Source organism: Delphinus delphis, chromosome 8, assembly GCF_949987515.2.
Source record: "Delphinus delphis chromosome 8, mDelDel1.2, whole genome shotgun sequence".
NCBI classification, from domain to species: domain Eukaryota; kingdom Metazoa; phylum Chordata; class Mammalia; order Artiodactyla; family Delphinidae; genus Delphinus; species Delphinus delphis.
In genome coordinates this window covers 28,371,723-28,389,744 of record NC_082690.1, presented here as the reverse complement: position 1 = coordinate 28,389,744, position 18,022 = coordinate 28,371,723, and the positions used below count along the sequence as shown (strand labels likewise).

The window sequence follows — 18,022 nt, the reverse complement described above, 5'->3', positions numbered from 1 at the left end:
GGAGATGTAGGTTTGTCTCAGATCCATCTTGCTGGTTGGCCAGGGTGCAAGGGTTTTAAAAGCAAAAAGGGTAAAAGGGGAGGGGGCCTTGTAATTTCAGCTTCCCATAGATCTCAGTTGCAGACTTCCTGCCACCGTCTTATGATTTGATGTGTCATTGGTGATTTTGATTGATTGTTCCTACAAAGCAAATTAGTAAATCATGGTCTTATGATCCTTTAACTTCTTTCTAGGAGAGAGCAAAAACAATAGTTGAGACATTTTATTATTTACTTAGAGCATTATGTGATGGTCAAGAATTTCATTTCCCAGTTGGCCCCTGATGTTTTTTTCTGTTAAGACCTTTTGGGCTTTGTGTTTTCTCCAAGACCATTTGAGTTTGCTTCACCTTTGTTTGTGTGTTCCCTCACTTCCCTAATTAGTAACTGATGCTCTTTGGAACTCAAGGAAGGCCTAGAAGACTAAAGCCTTTCTCTAAAAACAAGAAACGGGGGACACTGAGGGACTTTTGAACCCAGGAGGACCCTCAGAGTCCTGCTTGATTTCATTAAGATAGAATGCAGACCATCATGTTACGTATGCATATAATAGGAAACAAGGGAAAGAGTACTGAATTTGGGGCAGGGATAGGGGGGATCTAGGTAAGATTTGAAGAGATAATTACAGGCATACATTACAAAAGGAAAGACTAAACAAAGCAATAGATATACTAGAATAATTATATAGTAATTAACATGCCCTCTTTCTTCCTCTTTAGGGAATTGTTTTCATTTTGATAAAAATTAATCCTGACTGCCACAGTATTTCATTTGGCAGGATATCAGGTAATTTATATTTCAAATATGACCTCATCATCAGTTCCATCTGTTGATATTAAATGAACATCCGTAATGTTTGAAACTCTGACTTGTAGAAAACATACCTAAAAATAAAAATCCTTGAACCTGAGAGACTCACATACCAAACAGAAAACTGAGTAAAGGGTGCTCTTATCTAGCAAATGCTTTGCATTCATTTTAAGTCTTCAGGTTTAATCCACCCAGCTCTCCACTCTAAGTCCAGGGACCAAGGGAGGGAGAAACTATAGGCAACTGCTGCCATAGAATGAGCTCAAATAAGTGTTAGACCTTCTTAAAGAGGACTAGCATATTTTTTTATGCTAAGCCACAAGGGGAAAAAATAACAGGCTCTGATCCAAAACAACCTTCGTTTAAATGTTATACATAGATTCAAAGAATCTGTTTTCCTTTTTTTCACATTCCAACTCAAAACTGAGAGCTCAAAAATTCAAGATTTCAAGACAATGTTGTCATGAAGAAATATTCTAAGTGCTGGGTTCATGAGTTTGCCCCTTCATCTTTAATCCAGACATTAAGACCCATGACTTCCCTTCCACATGCAGAGAGATCTGAATGAAGAACAGTGTAAAGACCATTCCATTCCCTCTGGAAGTCTGTTTCCCGCTAATAAATGCTCCTTTTTCAGCAATCTTAAAGGCACCTTTTAAACCTTCAAGACCCAGTTCAAGTTGTTTCTCCTCATGGCAGTTTTCCTGGTCCCATTAAGGCAGATTTTACCAAACTTTCCCTTGGGCCAACACTTTCCCTTGAGTACGGCTATCATTACACAGTTTTAAACTAAGTTTCATTTGTTTATTTGAATGTCTGTTTCCTCTACTAGATTATGAGTTTGAGTGCCCATTGCATCACCTAGTTTTCATTCAGTTCACCCCCAATCCACATCACTCCCCTACCAAGACAGGAAGAGTTAAATAATGCCTTCTCCATTTACAATAATGGGTCCTCAATAAATAGTGTTGCAATGTTTATTTTATGACACAGTTGAACCCAAAAATGTTGTTACTACTTTGCTCAAGGGGAAAATCAATACAGCTGTTCAAAATTAATTCTGTCTAGTGAGTAAAATTAGCAAAAAGTTTATGAAATTGTTCTTGACTACGGGTGGTACTAGATTTTGTTTTTGGTTTATCTCATCAAAGATATATCCAAAGCAATGTAATAGTCTTTGGTAGAGGGATTTTGAGAGCTTACTCAAGGTATGATGTTGCTACTTCATTCAAGCAATATTTTTAAGGAATGTTTTTGCCCTAAGTAAAGAAAGTAAAATTAAATGATTCAGAAATAACCACTCATGTTTTTAAATTTCTAATAATTCATTGTATGTTTTGGAATATAAAAATATTGATGTAGACTCAGTGCCTGCATGTTATTTAAGGGCATGTTTTTAGTAACCCCTCTGGATTTTCTTCCCCACTAGGATACTCGATACTTCAAGCTATCATGGAAAAAGCAGGACAAAATGGTTGGCATGTCAGCGCTATATGTGTGGAAAATTTTAATGATGTCAGCTATAGGCAACTTCTAGAAGAGCTTGATAGAAGACAAGAAAAGAAATTTGTAATAGACTGTGAGATAGAGAGGCTTCAAAACATATTAGAACAGGTAAGTACTGGACTTTATGTTATTATTAACCTAGACCTTCTACAAAAATATTTGACTTTTTTTGGCCCATCAATATCTTCTTCCAACAGTTTAGCCTGAAGTGTGGAGTTTGGGAGTTTTCATTCCATGATTTATTTATCTCCAAGACTAAATCATAATCTTTTATCACCAAAGGTCATTGTGGTTCTCAATGAAGTTAGAAGTACTTTTCCTCACACATTTTAAAGACATACAATAGAAAGGACTTTTTGTGACTCAAGAGCTCTTGACCTCCTATTTTCATAAGCATTAAGATTGAAGATTAATTCCATCTAAAATATTAGAAAATGTGACTCTGTACTTTTTATAACCTTTAGAGAAATAGCTCTGTGAGAAATATCAACATGAATTAATAAAGCAATGAAATAAAAGAAAATTAAGTGGCACAGTGCATATAGCATATTTTCTTCTAGATGTTGTAAGTAAATACATTACCACCACAGTGAAGATGGCTTTCAAATCTCCTCACAAGAAAGAATCATTTAATAAAGCTTTCAGTAAGTATCTGTTGATTTGATTTGAAGCATACAGGAAAAGATAAAATTGAGCTTTGTCAGTGTGTTATATGAAAGAAAAATATCATCAGATAATGGATAACACTTGCCTTGCCCCTAATCCTGCATATCATGATAAAGCTTTAAAGGCTGTATTTGGCCAAAATTGCAGTGAATGAATGCCATCTAGTGGTTTTATAAATGTTTGCTCCTATTTATCTACAATATGTTAGGTTAGCTAGACAATAATGTAGCATGTTTTATTGGTTAGTTTGCTACATACAGTTTATTTGCATAACAATATGATTTGATTCACTTACCAATTTGGAGGTTTATTTATGAGAACAAGTTAAGTACTCAACTATACATATCAAAGCCAAGATATGTTTCAGAGATTTCTCCTTAATATCCAGGGACGCTGAACTAGATGCCATAAGTTTCCTTCTTCAACTATAATTAGCATTTGTAAATGTTAAAAGTAAAAAAGCATGTAGTGGGCTTCCCTGGTGGCGCAGTGGTTGAGAATCTGCCTGCCAATGGAGGGGACACGGGTTTGAGCCCTGGTCCGGGAAGATCCCACATGCCACGGAGCAACTGGGCCCGTGAGCCACAGTTACTGAGCCTGCGCGTCTGGAGCCTGTGCTCCGCAGCAAGACAGACTGCGATAGTGAGAGGCCTGCGCACCGCAATGAAGAGCGGCCCCCACTTGCCGCAACTAGAGAAAGCCCTCGCACAGAAACGAAGACCCAACACAGCCATAAATAAATAAAATTTAAAAAAAAAGAAATAAACAAGGAGAGAATAAATAAGATTATTAAAGAAAAAAAACCATGTAGTATTTCTTTTAAAGTTCTCATGAAGCCAGACTATACTGTAAGGAAAAATGAAAGAGTACTCTCCTCCTGTTACACTTTTATAAAAGAAGAAAAAAAAAAACATTTGATTGATGAATTGTGTTATTATTCTATTAGAAAATGTTAATTTTAACCTGTACATCACTCAGGTTTATTCCTCAGGGAGTCCAAGAAATCATTAAGGTTGTGATTATACGAGGTATATGAAACTTTTAGTGTGCATTTATGGAATCCAAGAAAAAACTCTCCTACTTTCTTAAGTAAGACCTGGTCACTTCAGCTCAAACTCCCATTCTCCCTCCCTCCCACTCTACCCCTATGTTGAGAGTTTGAGTTGTTTGACATGAACAACTGAAGCTTTGTAAATAACTCTTCATGAATCCCACAGAACAGTCAATTCTAACATCTTCCTGTCAGTGGGTAAGGCTCAGAAAGACCCTCTAGTTGCTAAAAGACTTGTGCTTAAAAGACCACAGCTGGAGAAGGCAATTGAGTGCCTAAAGCATATTGACCCATTTCAGAGGCTTAGCAGGTTTCTAAGAAGAAAATCAGTACACCCAGGTGCTATGGATAAACTTGTTGAATAAATAAACCTTAAATAAGCTCTCACTAAGGGAACCAAGCATCTAACTTTTGTTATGATTTCAAAGAAATTATTTTTTTTATTTTTTCCAGCTTTATTGAGATATGATTAATATGTAACATGTTGTAAGTTTAAGGAATACAACATTATAATTTGATACACAAATATATTGTGAAATGATTACCACAGTAGGGCTAGCTAACACCTCCATCACGTCACATAATTACCATTTCTTCTTAGGGGTGGGAACATTTAAGGTCTACTCTCTTAGCAAGTTCTAAGTGTACAATACAGTACTGTTAAATATAGTCACCATGCTGTACATTAGATCCCCAGAGCTTAGAAAACTTGAGGTTTACCATTACCATTTCTATTTTAATTTCTTCAGAATGCTAAAAGTATTTTTTATCATGACTGCATAGTAATAATGAGACTATTAATAGATTTTTGTCTATTTAAAATACGGCTCAAATATAAATATCATAAATTGTAACAAAGTCTACTCTACTGTAAGAATATATTGTGTTCTTAATTGTCCTATAAAATTTCTCCCCAAGAAAAACTGTTTCCTATTCTGAACATTTTTTAACTGTCTATATTTTAATTCCTGTAGCTCTAAGCAAAATCACTTTTAATGTTTCTTGACTCATCTAAAAACAAGAGCTAGTCCAAACTTTGTCAGGAACTTGTACATTTACTTCAATAACTCTGTGTTTCAATATCCTCCTTAATAAAATGAAATAACAATAGAAAACAATTTCAGAGACTCAAACAAAGCATTTTTTAAAAAGTAAAATGCTAAGTAATCTTGATCAGAAAAATGTCTCTAATTTTTTTTCTATTAAAGTATAGATGATTTTCAGGTGTACAACATAGTGAATCAATATTTTCATAGATTATCTTCCATTTAGAGTTGTTATAAAGTATTGGCAATATTCCCTGTACTGTACAACATGTCATTGAATCTTATTTATTCTATACATAGTATATTGTACCTCTTAATCCCCTACTCCTGTCTTGTCCCTCCCCCGTTGCCTCTTCCTGCTGGTAACCACTAGTTAGTGCTCTATATCTGTGAGACTGTTTCTGTTTTCTTATGTTAATTACTTATTTATTCTTTAAATTCCACGTATAAGTGATAACAAACAGTATTTGTCTTTCTCTGCCTGACTTATTTCACTAAGCATAATACTCTCCAGGTCCATCCATGTTGTTACAAATGGCAAAATTTTATTTCTTTATGGCTGAGTAATATTTCATGCTATATATATACACGTGTGTGTGTGTGTGTGTGTGTGTGTGTGTGTATATATATATATATATATCACAACTTCTTTATCCATCCATCTGTCAATGGACACTTTACTTCCATGTTTTAACTATTGTAAATAATGTGGCTGTGAACATTGGGGTGCATGTATCTTTCTGAATTAGTGTTTTTATTTTCTTCAGATATATATCCAGGAGTGGAATTCCTAAATCATATGGTAGTTCTATTGTTTAATTTTTTTAAAAACTTCCATACTATTTTGCATAGTGGCTGCACCAGTTTACATTCCCACCAAAAGTGTACTAGGGTTCCCTTTTCTCCATATTCTTGCCAGCATTTGTTATTTGTGGGCTTTTGACGATGATAACCATTCTGACAAGTGTGAAGTGCTACCTTATTGTGGTTTTGATTTGCATTTCTCTAACAAATAGAGATGTTGACCATCTTTTCTTGTGCCTTTTGACCATCTCTGTCTTTTTTGGGAAAATATCTGTTCAGGTCTTCTGCCCATTTTTTAATCAGGTTGTTTGTTTTTTTGATCTTGTGTGGACTGTTTATATATTTTGGATATTAATCCCTTATCAGTCATATCATTTGTAAGTAATTTTTCTCATTAACTAAGTTGTCTTTCTATTTGTCAATGGTTTCCTTTGTTGTGCAGAAGTTTAATTAAGTCCCATTTGTTTACCTTTGCTTTTGTTTCCTTTGCTTGAAGAGAATGATCCAAAATATATTGCTATGACTTATGTCAAATAATGTGTTCTGCAGATGTTTTCTTCTAGGAGTTTTATGGTTTCCAGTCTTACATTTAGGTCTTTCATCCATTTTGAGTGTTTTCTTTGTATATGGTCTGACAAAATGTTCTAATTTCATTCTTTTACGTGTAACTGTCCAGTTTTCCCAGAACCACTTATTGAAGGACTGTCTTTTCTCCATTGTATATTCTTGCCTCTTTATTGTAGATTAATTGACCATAGGTTCATGGGTTTATTTCTAGGCTCTCTATTCTGTTCCACTGATATATGTGTCTTTTTGGTGCCAGTACCATACTGTTTTGATGACTGTAGCTTTTTAGTATAGTCTGTTGTCAGGGAGTGTAATACCTCCAGCTTTATTCTTTTTTTCTCAATCTTGCTTTGGCTATTCAGGGTCTTTTGTGGTTCCATATAAATTTTTGGGTTATTTATTCTAGTTCTGTGAAAAATGTCCTTGTATTTTGATAGGGATTGCATTAAATCTGTACATTGCTTTGGGTAGTATGGACATTTTTAAAATGTTAATTCTTACAGTTCATAAACATGGGATACCTTTCAAGTCTTTGGGTCAGCTTCAAATTCCCTTCATCAATGTCTTATATTTTTCAAAGTATAGGTCTTTAACCTCCTTGATGCAATTGTAAATGGGATTGTTTTCTTGCTTTCTCTTTCCCATAGTTCATTATTAGTGTATAGAATAGCAACAGATTTCTGTATATAAATCTTGTATCCTGCAACTTTATTAAATTGTTTTATTAGTTCTAATGGTTTTTTAGTGGAAATTTTAGGGTTTTCTATATATACTAATATGTCATCTGCAAGTAGTGACAGTTTTACTTTTTCCCTTCCAATGTGGATGCCTTTTATTACTTTTTCTCATCTTATTTCTGTGGGTAGGACTTCCAATACTATGAAAATAGAGGTGACAAGGTTGGGCATCCTTGTCCTGTTCCTGATTTTAGAGGTAAAGTTTTCAGCTTTTCACTGTTGAATATGATGTGACCCGTGAGTTTGTTATAATACTAAACCGACTCTACAAGAAGTGTTAAAATGGAAAAGAAAAGGTTACAAGAAGTGAGAATTTATAAGAAAGGAAAAATCTCAGTAGTAAAGATCAAGCGGGATCAGAGCAGACACCTGGAGCAGGCTCAGGCACACACTGTGACAGCCCTGGCCTGCCAGATAGAGCCCCAGGCCAATCCCAAACTGCCTCCTCTGCACTCAGTACACCCTGTTCAGGTGCAGGTCTAGGTCCCAGCCAGCACCATCATCTGCCTTCACCCTAGTGGAGAGTTGCAGCAGAGCAAGAGGGGCTGGAGCAGGCTGCCAGTGTGGGCTGGGGTGTGCTCTGGGGCGGCTACAGGAAACTGGTCAGAACCCCAGGGAGTTTTCAATCTGCTTCCCACACCTTTTCCCAAAAGCAAGTGTGTGTGCACATTCTTCAAAAGTAAAGTGTCAATTTCTTACAGCCTCGTGTTAAGTCCAACTGGTTTACAAACCAGCTAAGGGGACTTGTCTTAGTGCAAGACCCCAGGTATGGGGTGCACAATATGTGGTTCGAACCCCTCACGGTCGAGGGAGAATGTCCAACCCCATGATATCCTCCTCCTTTTCTGTGTCCCCTGCTAGGGATGGAGGTTCTGACCTGATTTCTTCTCTTCCCTCTCTACCCATCCCTGTGTGGATCTTTCTTACAGTCTTGTTAGTGGAAGAGCTTTTCTGCCAGTTTCAGTTGTTTACAGCTAAAGTTGCTCCACATATAGATATATTTTTGATGTGTTTGCGGGGGGAAGTGAGCTTGATGTCCTCCTTCTCTGCCATCTTTATCTCCCGTCAAAAAATTCCTTTGACAAAAGGTAGCCCTTCCTCAGAAGATAGTGAAATTAGTACAATGAGGATAAGGGGATGTGTTAGTAAATTTCTAGAAGGATGGGCACACTTCATATTGTGGTGACATGCTGTCAATAATTACTTCATTGACACTTCAATTTGTATCAATTTTCAAAAACTTAATGGAAATAGCTCACAATTTTCTCTCAAAATATGTTAATGAACAACTGCTTCAAAAAGCACTTTATCTTCTGTACATGTTTTCCAAATTATTTTTATGCTATGAATTAATTAGTTCTTATAAATGTGTTGCTAGTTAAAATAGCAGTTAACCACATATTCATTCAAACATCTCAAAACATGAATTTCAAAACAAGTATTTGAAAATGTGTTTTAAAGTTATATTGACTTTTCCACCTTAAATTACACCACAGAAAAAAATGAAAGAATTTATGTAAATATCACTCACAGAGCTATTTAAGGCAATAGAAATATAGCAAAACCACCAAGTTAGATTTATTATATTGTTTGTTTCATGCTGCAATAAAACAAATTACATTTTGTCTCTCTAAATCCAATGGGCAATTTGGTTCAATCATCTGCAGGAAAAAACTACGAAAAGAAACTTAAAACTAAAGATACTTTTTGAGTATTTGTTGAATTTGTGATCAATTATTGATAGAAAGAGTTTCAATTTTTACTTAAAGTAATATACCATTTTGGACACTAACATTATTCATCTTACCTAGTTTTCTTCATCAATTATTTTATAGAGTAGCTCAAAATAGCTTAATATAGCTGGAAACAAATGAGTTGTTTTTATATCAAAATAAGTGCCCACTATAAAGTGGGAACCTTTTCATATATTATTTATTTTCACACATATACTTTGATTTTAAATTTTGATTGCTTGCAAAAAGTCCCTAATGATTTTATCTTATGCCTTATCAGTTGGACATTTAAGTGTCAGACTTTGATTCATGTGTATAACCCAGTATACCAAAAAGCAGCAACAAACTTGATCTTAACTGTCTTTCAGGCATTAAAGATTATTTGACCAAAATAGCATTTAAGGCTAATGGTTGCTCACATATTTTTAATACACCATGAAAAATACCCAAGAGTCATGCAGCTAGATTTCTGTGTTCTATAGTCAGTGAAACCCTCCTTTTCTGGAATACAGTCTGGGCAGTGGGATGGCATGTACTTTCTTCTACCTCTTCCTTTGGTCAATTGACATATTCCCAAAATAATGATGTTTCCAAAAATGATTAATGTTTTTAGCTTTTGAGAGATGGGTAAGAAATCTTCAATTGTTAATTTTGAAAAAGTAAGTGGAGTAACTTAATGCCTATGACTCTTATTCTCCTTACTTTAAATAAGCATTGGGCTGAGATGATCTTGTAAAACCCTTCTCACTCTAAAAGTCAATAATGTTATTTCCAATGAAGACTTCCTGATAATTGCATTTGATCCTGAAGCAATAAATAATTTTACACATAGGCTATATGTTGAAAAGAAGCATGAGGTAAAACCTCACTCAAGTGGCCATTTCTGTATATTCATTCATTCTACAAATATTTATTGAGTGTCCACTTTATTTAGGTCGGACATTATGCTCTGCTGAAGATAAATTTATGAGCAATTTCTGTTCTAGTTAGTAACTCTTATCTGGTTAACTAAGGCTCAAACCAAAAGCATTTCCTAAAATCCTACTAAAATATATTCTTTCTTTTAGAAATATAGTACATATAAAATGATCAAGCATCTCAGGAATTTTGCTATGAGTGCCAGTTCTTATTCAATACATGATGATATGAAAGGCATTAGATAGAGAACTGGAACTATATTGGCCCTAGGACAATTTATTTATTTGGCCGTAGGATGTATTTAAGGAGTCTAACCAAGTATTTATCAGGAGAAGATGGTATGGGTGAACCTTACAGTATGAAATAGATGTTTAACAAAAGAATGGGGAAAAATGGCTCTACAGGTGGCTCACAGTTATCTCAAACTACCTCTAATACATACTCAAACCGGTGCCCCTTTCAACAGTATTCTTGCTTTCACTATATGACAGGGAAACTCAGTGTCCCACTAGACACTCAGATAATTGGCAAACCCAGTGACCTTGTCATACTGTTTGAAAATTAATCAAAAAAGCCTAAAAGCCATGACTGACCTCTCAGAGGTTTGTTACATCACCAAAGGAAGCCAATAATTCTATCTCAGGGCATGATCAATTAGAAAAAGGAAAATTCCTTACAAACAGAAATATGGCTGTTTGCACATAAGTGGTGAAATGTGGACATAGCCCCCAGCTAACTTATTCTAAATCCAAGGCCACCTCCTTACCTAGTACTACTTAAATGAGATGTCAGATCCCAGACAGGATTTTTGGCAAGTTGTCAAATGCATGGCAACAGATAAGACTCTTTATTTAGAGCCTGCATTTACAAATTTTCAGAATTCTCTAACATAAAAAAATTGCATTAAATCTAGAACTCTACCCAATCACCTCCACTTCCAAAAACATCTCTAGCTCTGAATAAAGTATCAAAAACAACCAAAGCCTTCAGTAGCCTGCCTCTTATGCCATAACTGGTTGTATCATTATCTAGAAGGAAATACACGTTTTATTTAGTTACTGGCTAATGACCATAAAGTCATTTTTTCACACTAAAATTTTTAAAGAAAACACAAAAACAAGAGTAAGGGATAGATGAGACAAAAGAAGCACAAAGAAAAGAGTAAAGCTACCTTCGGTTATAAGGAGTAGTCACTGAAGAAGAAATCTGATAATTGGAGATAATAGCTTTGATTATTTGAATCATCTATAGGATTAAACAGCACACATTCTAACAGTAGGAATGAGTCAACAGTAGTAGACTAGACAATTCTGCCCTTGATTCCTAATGTATTAATTCAACATCTATGTGCCAGACATCATTCCAGGCATTGCAGGGCTGTACAAAGACGAGCAAAACATGTTCCCTATACTGAGAATGCTTACACTCAAGCTGGGATATCAGAAACATGAATAAATAATTACAAAACAATTTGATTGGTTCAGAAACAGAAGTATTACAAAATATATCAGGAACCCAGAAGATGTGGTGACTGAATATAATCAAGACAGTCAGAAATGCTTCACAGAGAAAACAGACATTTAAATTGAAAATGCATTGTATTTTTCCAGGAACAGAAAAAAGTAAGGATATTCCAGACAGAAACAATTGTGAAAACAAGGAGGTCTGTAAAAGCTCAGAAGGCAGATACTGTTGTGGGAAAACCCAAACAAACTTCTTGACCAACCCATAGTTCTAGCTGATAAAAATCAGGCGGGAGCAAATGTAGAATTAGAGTGGCACAGTAATTTAAGATGAAGTGGTAAAGACCTGTAGTAGCAAGAAAATGAATTCTTTGTATTGTATTAGTTTAGCTATCTGTCTTTGCTGTTGACATATCTCCATCAGAGCAGGGTCTATTCTAATTATTTACCAATATATTCCCAGTGATATGAAAGAGGATCAAAAAATTATTGTTAAATAAATGAAAGTCTGAATGAGCTTCACTTGAAGACACAGGCAAGAGATATTTCTTTTATGTGTTCAAGGGAAGAGCACCCAATAGCACCCGGAGTTTCTGAAGGTAAGCTCTCAGTTACCTGAGAAGCTTTCTTGTCCAGAATATATCACCCACCAAAGATGATAGGAAATTTGGGTTTTCTAGTTTGCTGTATAAGCTGAAAAAAGCATAAGAGTTTCATTTCCATATATTAAAGTAACAATGCATAAGGTGCAATGGGAACAAATCAGGCACTCAAATTACTACAGCAAAGAAATTATATCAGCAATTTCCTACACTACAGTACTGGCAGAGCTTGCTGCTTTTGCTTCATTATAAAGCTGCATTTGCAAATAGAGCTTTGCTCAGTCAGGAGCTGCAACAAAATAAGAGGAACTTAAAAGACATGAAGTTATGTCCAAAAAAAGGAAAATTTTACTTCTTTCATTTTATTTTTTGCCTAATTGATTTGAATGTACAAGCCCCATTACAATTTATGGGGTTTGTTGTTTTCATAGAAAATGAAAATACATTTACATATCTCAGTCAGACTAGTATAAATTTGTGGGAATTAGAAAGGGGTCTCTAATTGTCTCTTAGCTACTGTTGCCATGGATGGAGCTATTCCTAATTTTGTTCTAAAATTTTTTAAAAAGATAAATTGAAAAGTAAAGCAAGCAAAGAATATAAGTTTTTTTGAAAAAGAAAAATATAGTTTTTGTCTTAAAAGAATTGTGAATTCTAGGATTAAATTGTGTTCAACTAATTTGTTTTAGTTGATGCTGCAAGAACACTTATTAGAATAGTTTCCATTATTATTGTTGTCAGAAACATTCAAAAGCTCAGCTTTAAAAAAAAAGATAAAGAAAAATATTCTTGATAATTTTAGAAATATAAAATAAATTAGTTTTACTAGCCTTAAATAGAAAGCAGCTGCATAGAAGTATCTACTATGGTTTAGGGAAAGACAAGCACTATTTCTCTCTTTTTTTTTTTTTCCCGGTACGCGGGCCTCTCACTGCTGTGGCCTCCCCCGTTGCGGAGTACAGGCTCCGGACGCTCAGGCTAAACGGCCATGGCTCACGGGCCCAGCCGCTCCGCGGCATGTGGGATCTTCCCGGACCGGGGCACGAACCCGCGTCCCCTGCATCGGCAGGTGGACTCTCAACCACTGCGCCACCAGGGAAGCCCCTATTTCTCTTTAAATAGAAAAGAGAACTTCATAATTTATTTCAGTAGAATTTTGCATCTACTCTTCAAATGTTTAAAAGACAGTGAAATTAACAAAAAAGAAGTAAAACATTCAACAATACCTTTGAGGACACTTTTTCTGAATCTTGTAAACACTATAAATATATTTACTCTTTATAAATCCTAGAGTATATTAAATAGTTCAGTGATAAAGTATACTATCTGCCAGTAGATGAAGTGATTAATCTTTTTGATCACTTTGATTCAGTCAGAAAGGTAAAGGAACAAATTCACTCCTACTTCTCCCTTTAAGATCAACCATATAATCATTCAGTACTCCCCTACTGATTTTCTGTGTTTTCTCTGAGCTCATATACAACCAATGCCAAGTTTAAAATCAGATTGTGGCAGAAAATTAAAGTGGTCTTGTTCTTACAAAAAGGAAAAAAGGAGGAAAGAAAGAAAAAGAGAAAGAGAGGGAGGGAAGAAGGGAGGAAGGAAGGAAGAAAATAAAGGTTCACATAATCACTGGCAAATGGAAGAAAGATCAAGATTAGATATAGGGAATTTATTTTCTATTTTTTAAGGTTTTTTTCAAGGTCACAAACCAAATGTTTGTTACATTTTTCCAAAGTCCAGGCTTAAATTGTATCTGTACTTGCCCTATGTCTTTCCCTTTAAAACCATAGAAACTATACTAGAAATATATATATTTGAATTCTATTTTTATAATTAACTTGTGTCTATTTCTGCTGATTGCTATCATAATGCAAACTTAAAAGTCAAATATTCTGTGTAAGATAATAATATGTTACAAATATCTTGCAGCTAACAGAAGAGAAACAATTTTTCTTGTCTCTGCCCACCCCACACTATAATTTTGCTTTCTTAACATGTATACAACACTCATCTATTTGCTCATTTATTAAGCAAACATTTATCCAATACCTACTAATTTCCAAGCATTGTATACAAAGTTAATCAATTTCAATCCAGGGACCAGGACAAGGTGGCAGAGTAGGAAGATCCTCGACTCACTTCCTCCCACGAACACACCAAAATTACAACTATATGTAGAGAAACTATATCTGAGACCAACCTGAAGACTAATAGAAAGACTTCCACAACTAAATATAAAAAGAAAAAGCCACATTGAGATGGATAGGAGGGGTAGAGACATGCTCTAGCCAGAACCCACACTCCGTCACTGCAACTCATTGCTGGAAGGAATATCATAGGCTCAGAGGTCGTCCCTGAGGAATGAGGGCTCCAAACCCCACGTTGGGTTCCCTAGCCTGGGGAACCTGCATTGGGAATATGAGCCCCCATAATGTCTGACTTTGAAAAACAGCAGGGTTTATTTCCAGGAGAGCCAGAGGGCTATAGGAAACTGAGAATCCACTATTATAGGGTTCACACTTAAAAACTTACCCTCTCCCAATTCCCAGCACAGAGACAGTAGTTTGAAAAGCACCTCAGTCATACATGAAGGAGATTAATCAACTAATTTTAGAGCATATGCCTGAGGGGCAGGGATCTGTTGGAACTTTCTCTGGGAATGGAGGAAGTGGTGGATGCCAATTTGGGGGTGTGGGGGGTGGAGGTTGTGGCTCACTGTCCACCTTGCTGGCCCAGCACTATCAGGTGTCATTTCTGGTTCTCCCTATCTAATCAACACCACTCACTTTGCCTTGCATTCGACTTGCTTTGGACCAGATCCAACCAGTAATCCCCCAAAGCAGACCTGGCAGTCTCCCTCAGTAGGCACTGGAGCCCCTCCAAAGTGGCTCCCCACACCACCAGTACTGTCAGGCACCCATGGATTTCACTGATGCCCCCCAAAGTGGCTCCACAGAAGGGCCCAGCCCTGCACATAAAAGCTTTTGTAACAGTTGCAGCTGGACCTTAGAGTCAGACTCACCAAAGGCCAGCCCCACATAGCAGCTCTCCCACAGTAAGCCACAACAAGAGGGCACACACACCCAACACAGAGGGTACTCCTGGAGGACCTGACTCTGATGACCAGGGAGACCATGCTGCTGAACCCCAAAGGATACCTTCTACACAAGGCCACTCTTTCAAGACAGGGAGATATAGTTGATCTACCTAATACATAGAAACAAACACAGAGAATTAGGCAAAATGAAGAGATAAAGGAATATGTTCCAAATGAAAGAACAAGACAAAACCTAAAAAAAAGAGCTAAGCAAAATGGAGATAAGCAACCTTCCAGATAAGAATTCAAAGTAATGGTCATAAAGATGCTCATTGAACTTAGAGGAAGAATGAAGAAACACAGTGAGAAATTTTTTTACAAAGATAACTATTTATGAAGCAATTATTGATGAGAAGGACCTGAAGACTAGCAGAAAAGATCTTTTACGACTAAAGATATAAAGAAGGAACCACAACAAGACTTATAGGAGGGGTGGAGACACAATATAGTCAAGTCCCATACCCCCAGTGGTTGAGCCACAAACAGGAGGATAATTACAATTGTGGCAGCAGTTTTGGGAAGCTCCTTCTACCACATGGACACTGGTGCTAGCAAATGCTATTTTGGAATCCTCCTTCCAGCTTATAGTGCCAGGACCTGGACTTGCCCACCAACCTGTTGGCACCAATACTGGGATGCCTCAGGCCAAGCAGCTAACAAGGCAGGGACACAGCCCAATCCATCAGCAGGCTGACTGCCATAGCTTCCCCTGAGCCCCCAGCCACCCTAGGACCTGGACCTGCCCACCAGAAAGCCCAGGACCAAGACCCACCCACCAGTGTGCTGGCACTAGTCCCAGTATCCCTGGAGCCCTGCAGCCAGAGACCCCAGGACCTGACTCCACCCACCAGTGGGCTGACACTAGCCCTGGGACCAGCCTAACCCATCGCTGGGCAGGCCCCAGTCCCAAGGACCCTGGGCCCTGGCTCTACCACCAGCCAGCTGAAACCAACTCCAGGACATCCAAGACCCTGCATCCAGAGACCCTGGGACTCCACAGGACTCTGCTCTGCCAGCAATCACCTCTAGCCCCAGGCACCCCACTTCAAGGGGCCAACACCAACTCTGAGATCCCTGGAGTCCTGAGCCAGAGACCCCAGGACCCACCCACCAGCAGGTCAATACCAGCTTTGGGACACCATGCATGCCATAGCCAGTTGTGTCAGGAACTGGCCTTGCCCATCAGTGGACAGACACCAGCTCCAGGATCTCCAGGGTACTGTAGCCAGAGACTCTGGAACCAGACTCCATCCACCAGCAGGCCAGCACTAGCCCTAACGACCTCTGGGCCCCAGCCCTGGCAATCAGCAGGACAACACCAGCTTTGTGACACCTTGGGCTCCTCAACCACACACACTGGGACCCAGCCCCACTCACCCATAGGCCAGTGCCAACTTTGGGACATCCCAGATCCCACAGCCACCCATTTCAGGAGCTGACCTTTCCCACCAGGAGGCCAAAACTAGATCCAGGACACTTGGTCCCAAAACCACCCACCCAAGGACTTGAATCCACCCATCAGCACTAGCCCTGAGACCCCCCCAACAAGGGCTCTACAGTTAGCCAACCCATGACCAGACCCCACCCACAAGCAGCTGGCAGCCTGTAAACAAGGGCAGAGCCTGACAACCAATTGGACCAGGTGCCAGCCATGCTAACCAGATCACCCATAGTAGTTAACCCACCACAACAGAAGAGCCCATGCAGCCCAGAGAGGGGGAACCTCTAAATATATAGCTCTTGTGGCCAGAGGGGAGTGTGCTGCTGGGATTCATAGGACATCTCCTAAAAAAGATCACTTCTCCAAGATTGGGAAATGTAATCAACCTACCAAATACATAGAATTAAAAACAGATAATTAGGCAAAATGAGGTTACAAAGGAATGCATTCCTAAAGAAGGAACAAGATAAAACCAGGGAAGAAGAACCTAGTGAAGTGGAGATAAGCAATCTACCCAATAAAGCGTCTTAGGTAATAATCATAAGGATGCTCAAAGAACTCGGGACAAGAATGGATGAACACAGTAAGAATTTTAAAAAAGAGTTAGAAAATATAAAAAGGAACTAACCAGAGTAAAGAATACAATAACTGAAATAAAAATACACTAAAAGGAGTCAACAATTAATTAGATGATACAGAAGAATGGACCAGAAATACAGAGTAGCAGCTATCACTGAAACTGAACATAATTTTTTTTTTTAAATGAGCACAGTTTAAGAGACCTCTAAGACAACATCAGACATACCAACATTCACATTATAGGAGTCCTAGAAGGAGAAGAGAGAAAGGGACATGGAACATATTTAAAGACAGAATAGCTGGAAATTTCCCTAACCTGGGAAAGGAAACAGACCTCCAGGTCCAGAAAGCACAGAGGTCCCAAATATGATCAACAAAAAGAGGACCACACTGAGACACACTGAAATTAAAGTGGCAAAACTTAAAAATAGAAAATATTAAAAGCAGCAAGAGAAAAGTAACAAATTATGAACAAGAGAACTCCCATAAGGCTATCAGCTGCTTTTCAGCAGAAACTCTGCAGGTCAGAAGAGAGTGGCACAATATATTTAAAGTGATGAAAGAATAAAACATGCAACCAAGAATACGCTACTGAGCAAGGCTTTCATTCAGATTTGAAGGAGAGATCAACAGTTTTAGATCACAAAATAGTCCACAAAATAAGTCTCAGTAAATTTCAGAAGATTGAAATTACATCAAACATTTTCTAAAATGATGCTATGAGACTAGAAGACAAGCAAAATCTAAAAGCATTCAGCACCACAAAACCAGCTTTACAAAAAATGTTAAGAGACTTCTCTAAGCTGAAAAGGTCACAACTAGAAATATGAAAATTGTGAAAGGAAAATCTCATTAGTAAAGGTAAATACATAGTAAAGATAGAAAACCAACCATGTATAAAGCTAGTAGGAAGGTTAAATGAAAAAAGTGATAATATCATATATATCCACAGTAAACAATT

At 37.4% G+C, this 18,022-nt stretch overlaps 1 protein-coding gene across 3 annotated transcripts in view; it reads left to right on the top strand.

Annotated features, from left to right (window-relative positions):
* The window catches only part of GRIA4 (glutamate ionotropic receptor AMPA type subunit 4), a 515,737-nt gene that overhangs the window by 326,934 nt on the left and 170,781 nt on the right, over nt 1–18,022 (top strand). For all 3 annotated transcript variants that reach the window (XM_060018030.1, XM_060018031.1, XM_060018032.1), the window contains exon 4: nt 2,278–2,462. In XM_060018030.1, coding sequence (XP_059874013.1) covers nt 2,278–2,462 — 185 coding nt within the window. The remainder of the gene's footprint in view (nt 1–2,277; nt 2,463–18,022) is intronic.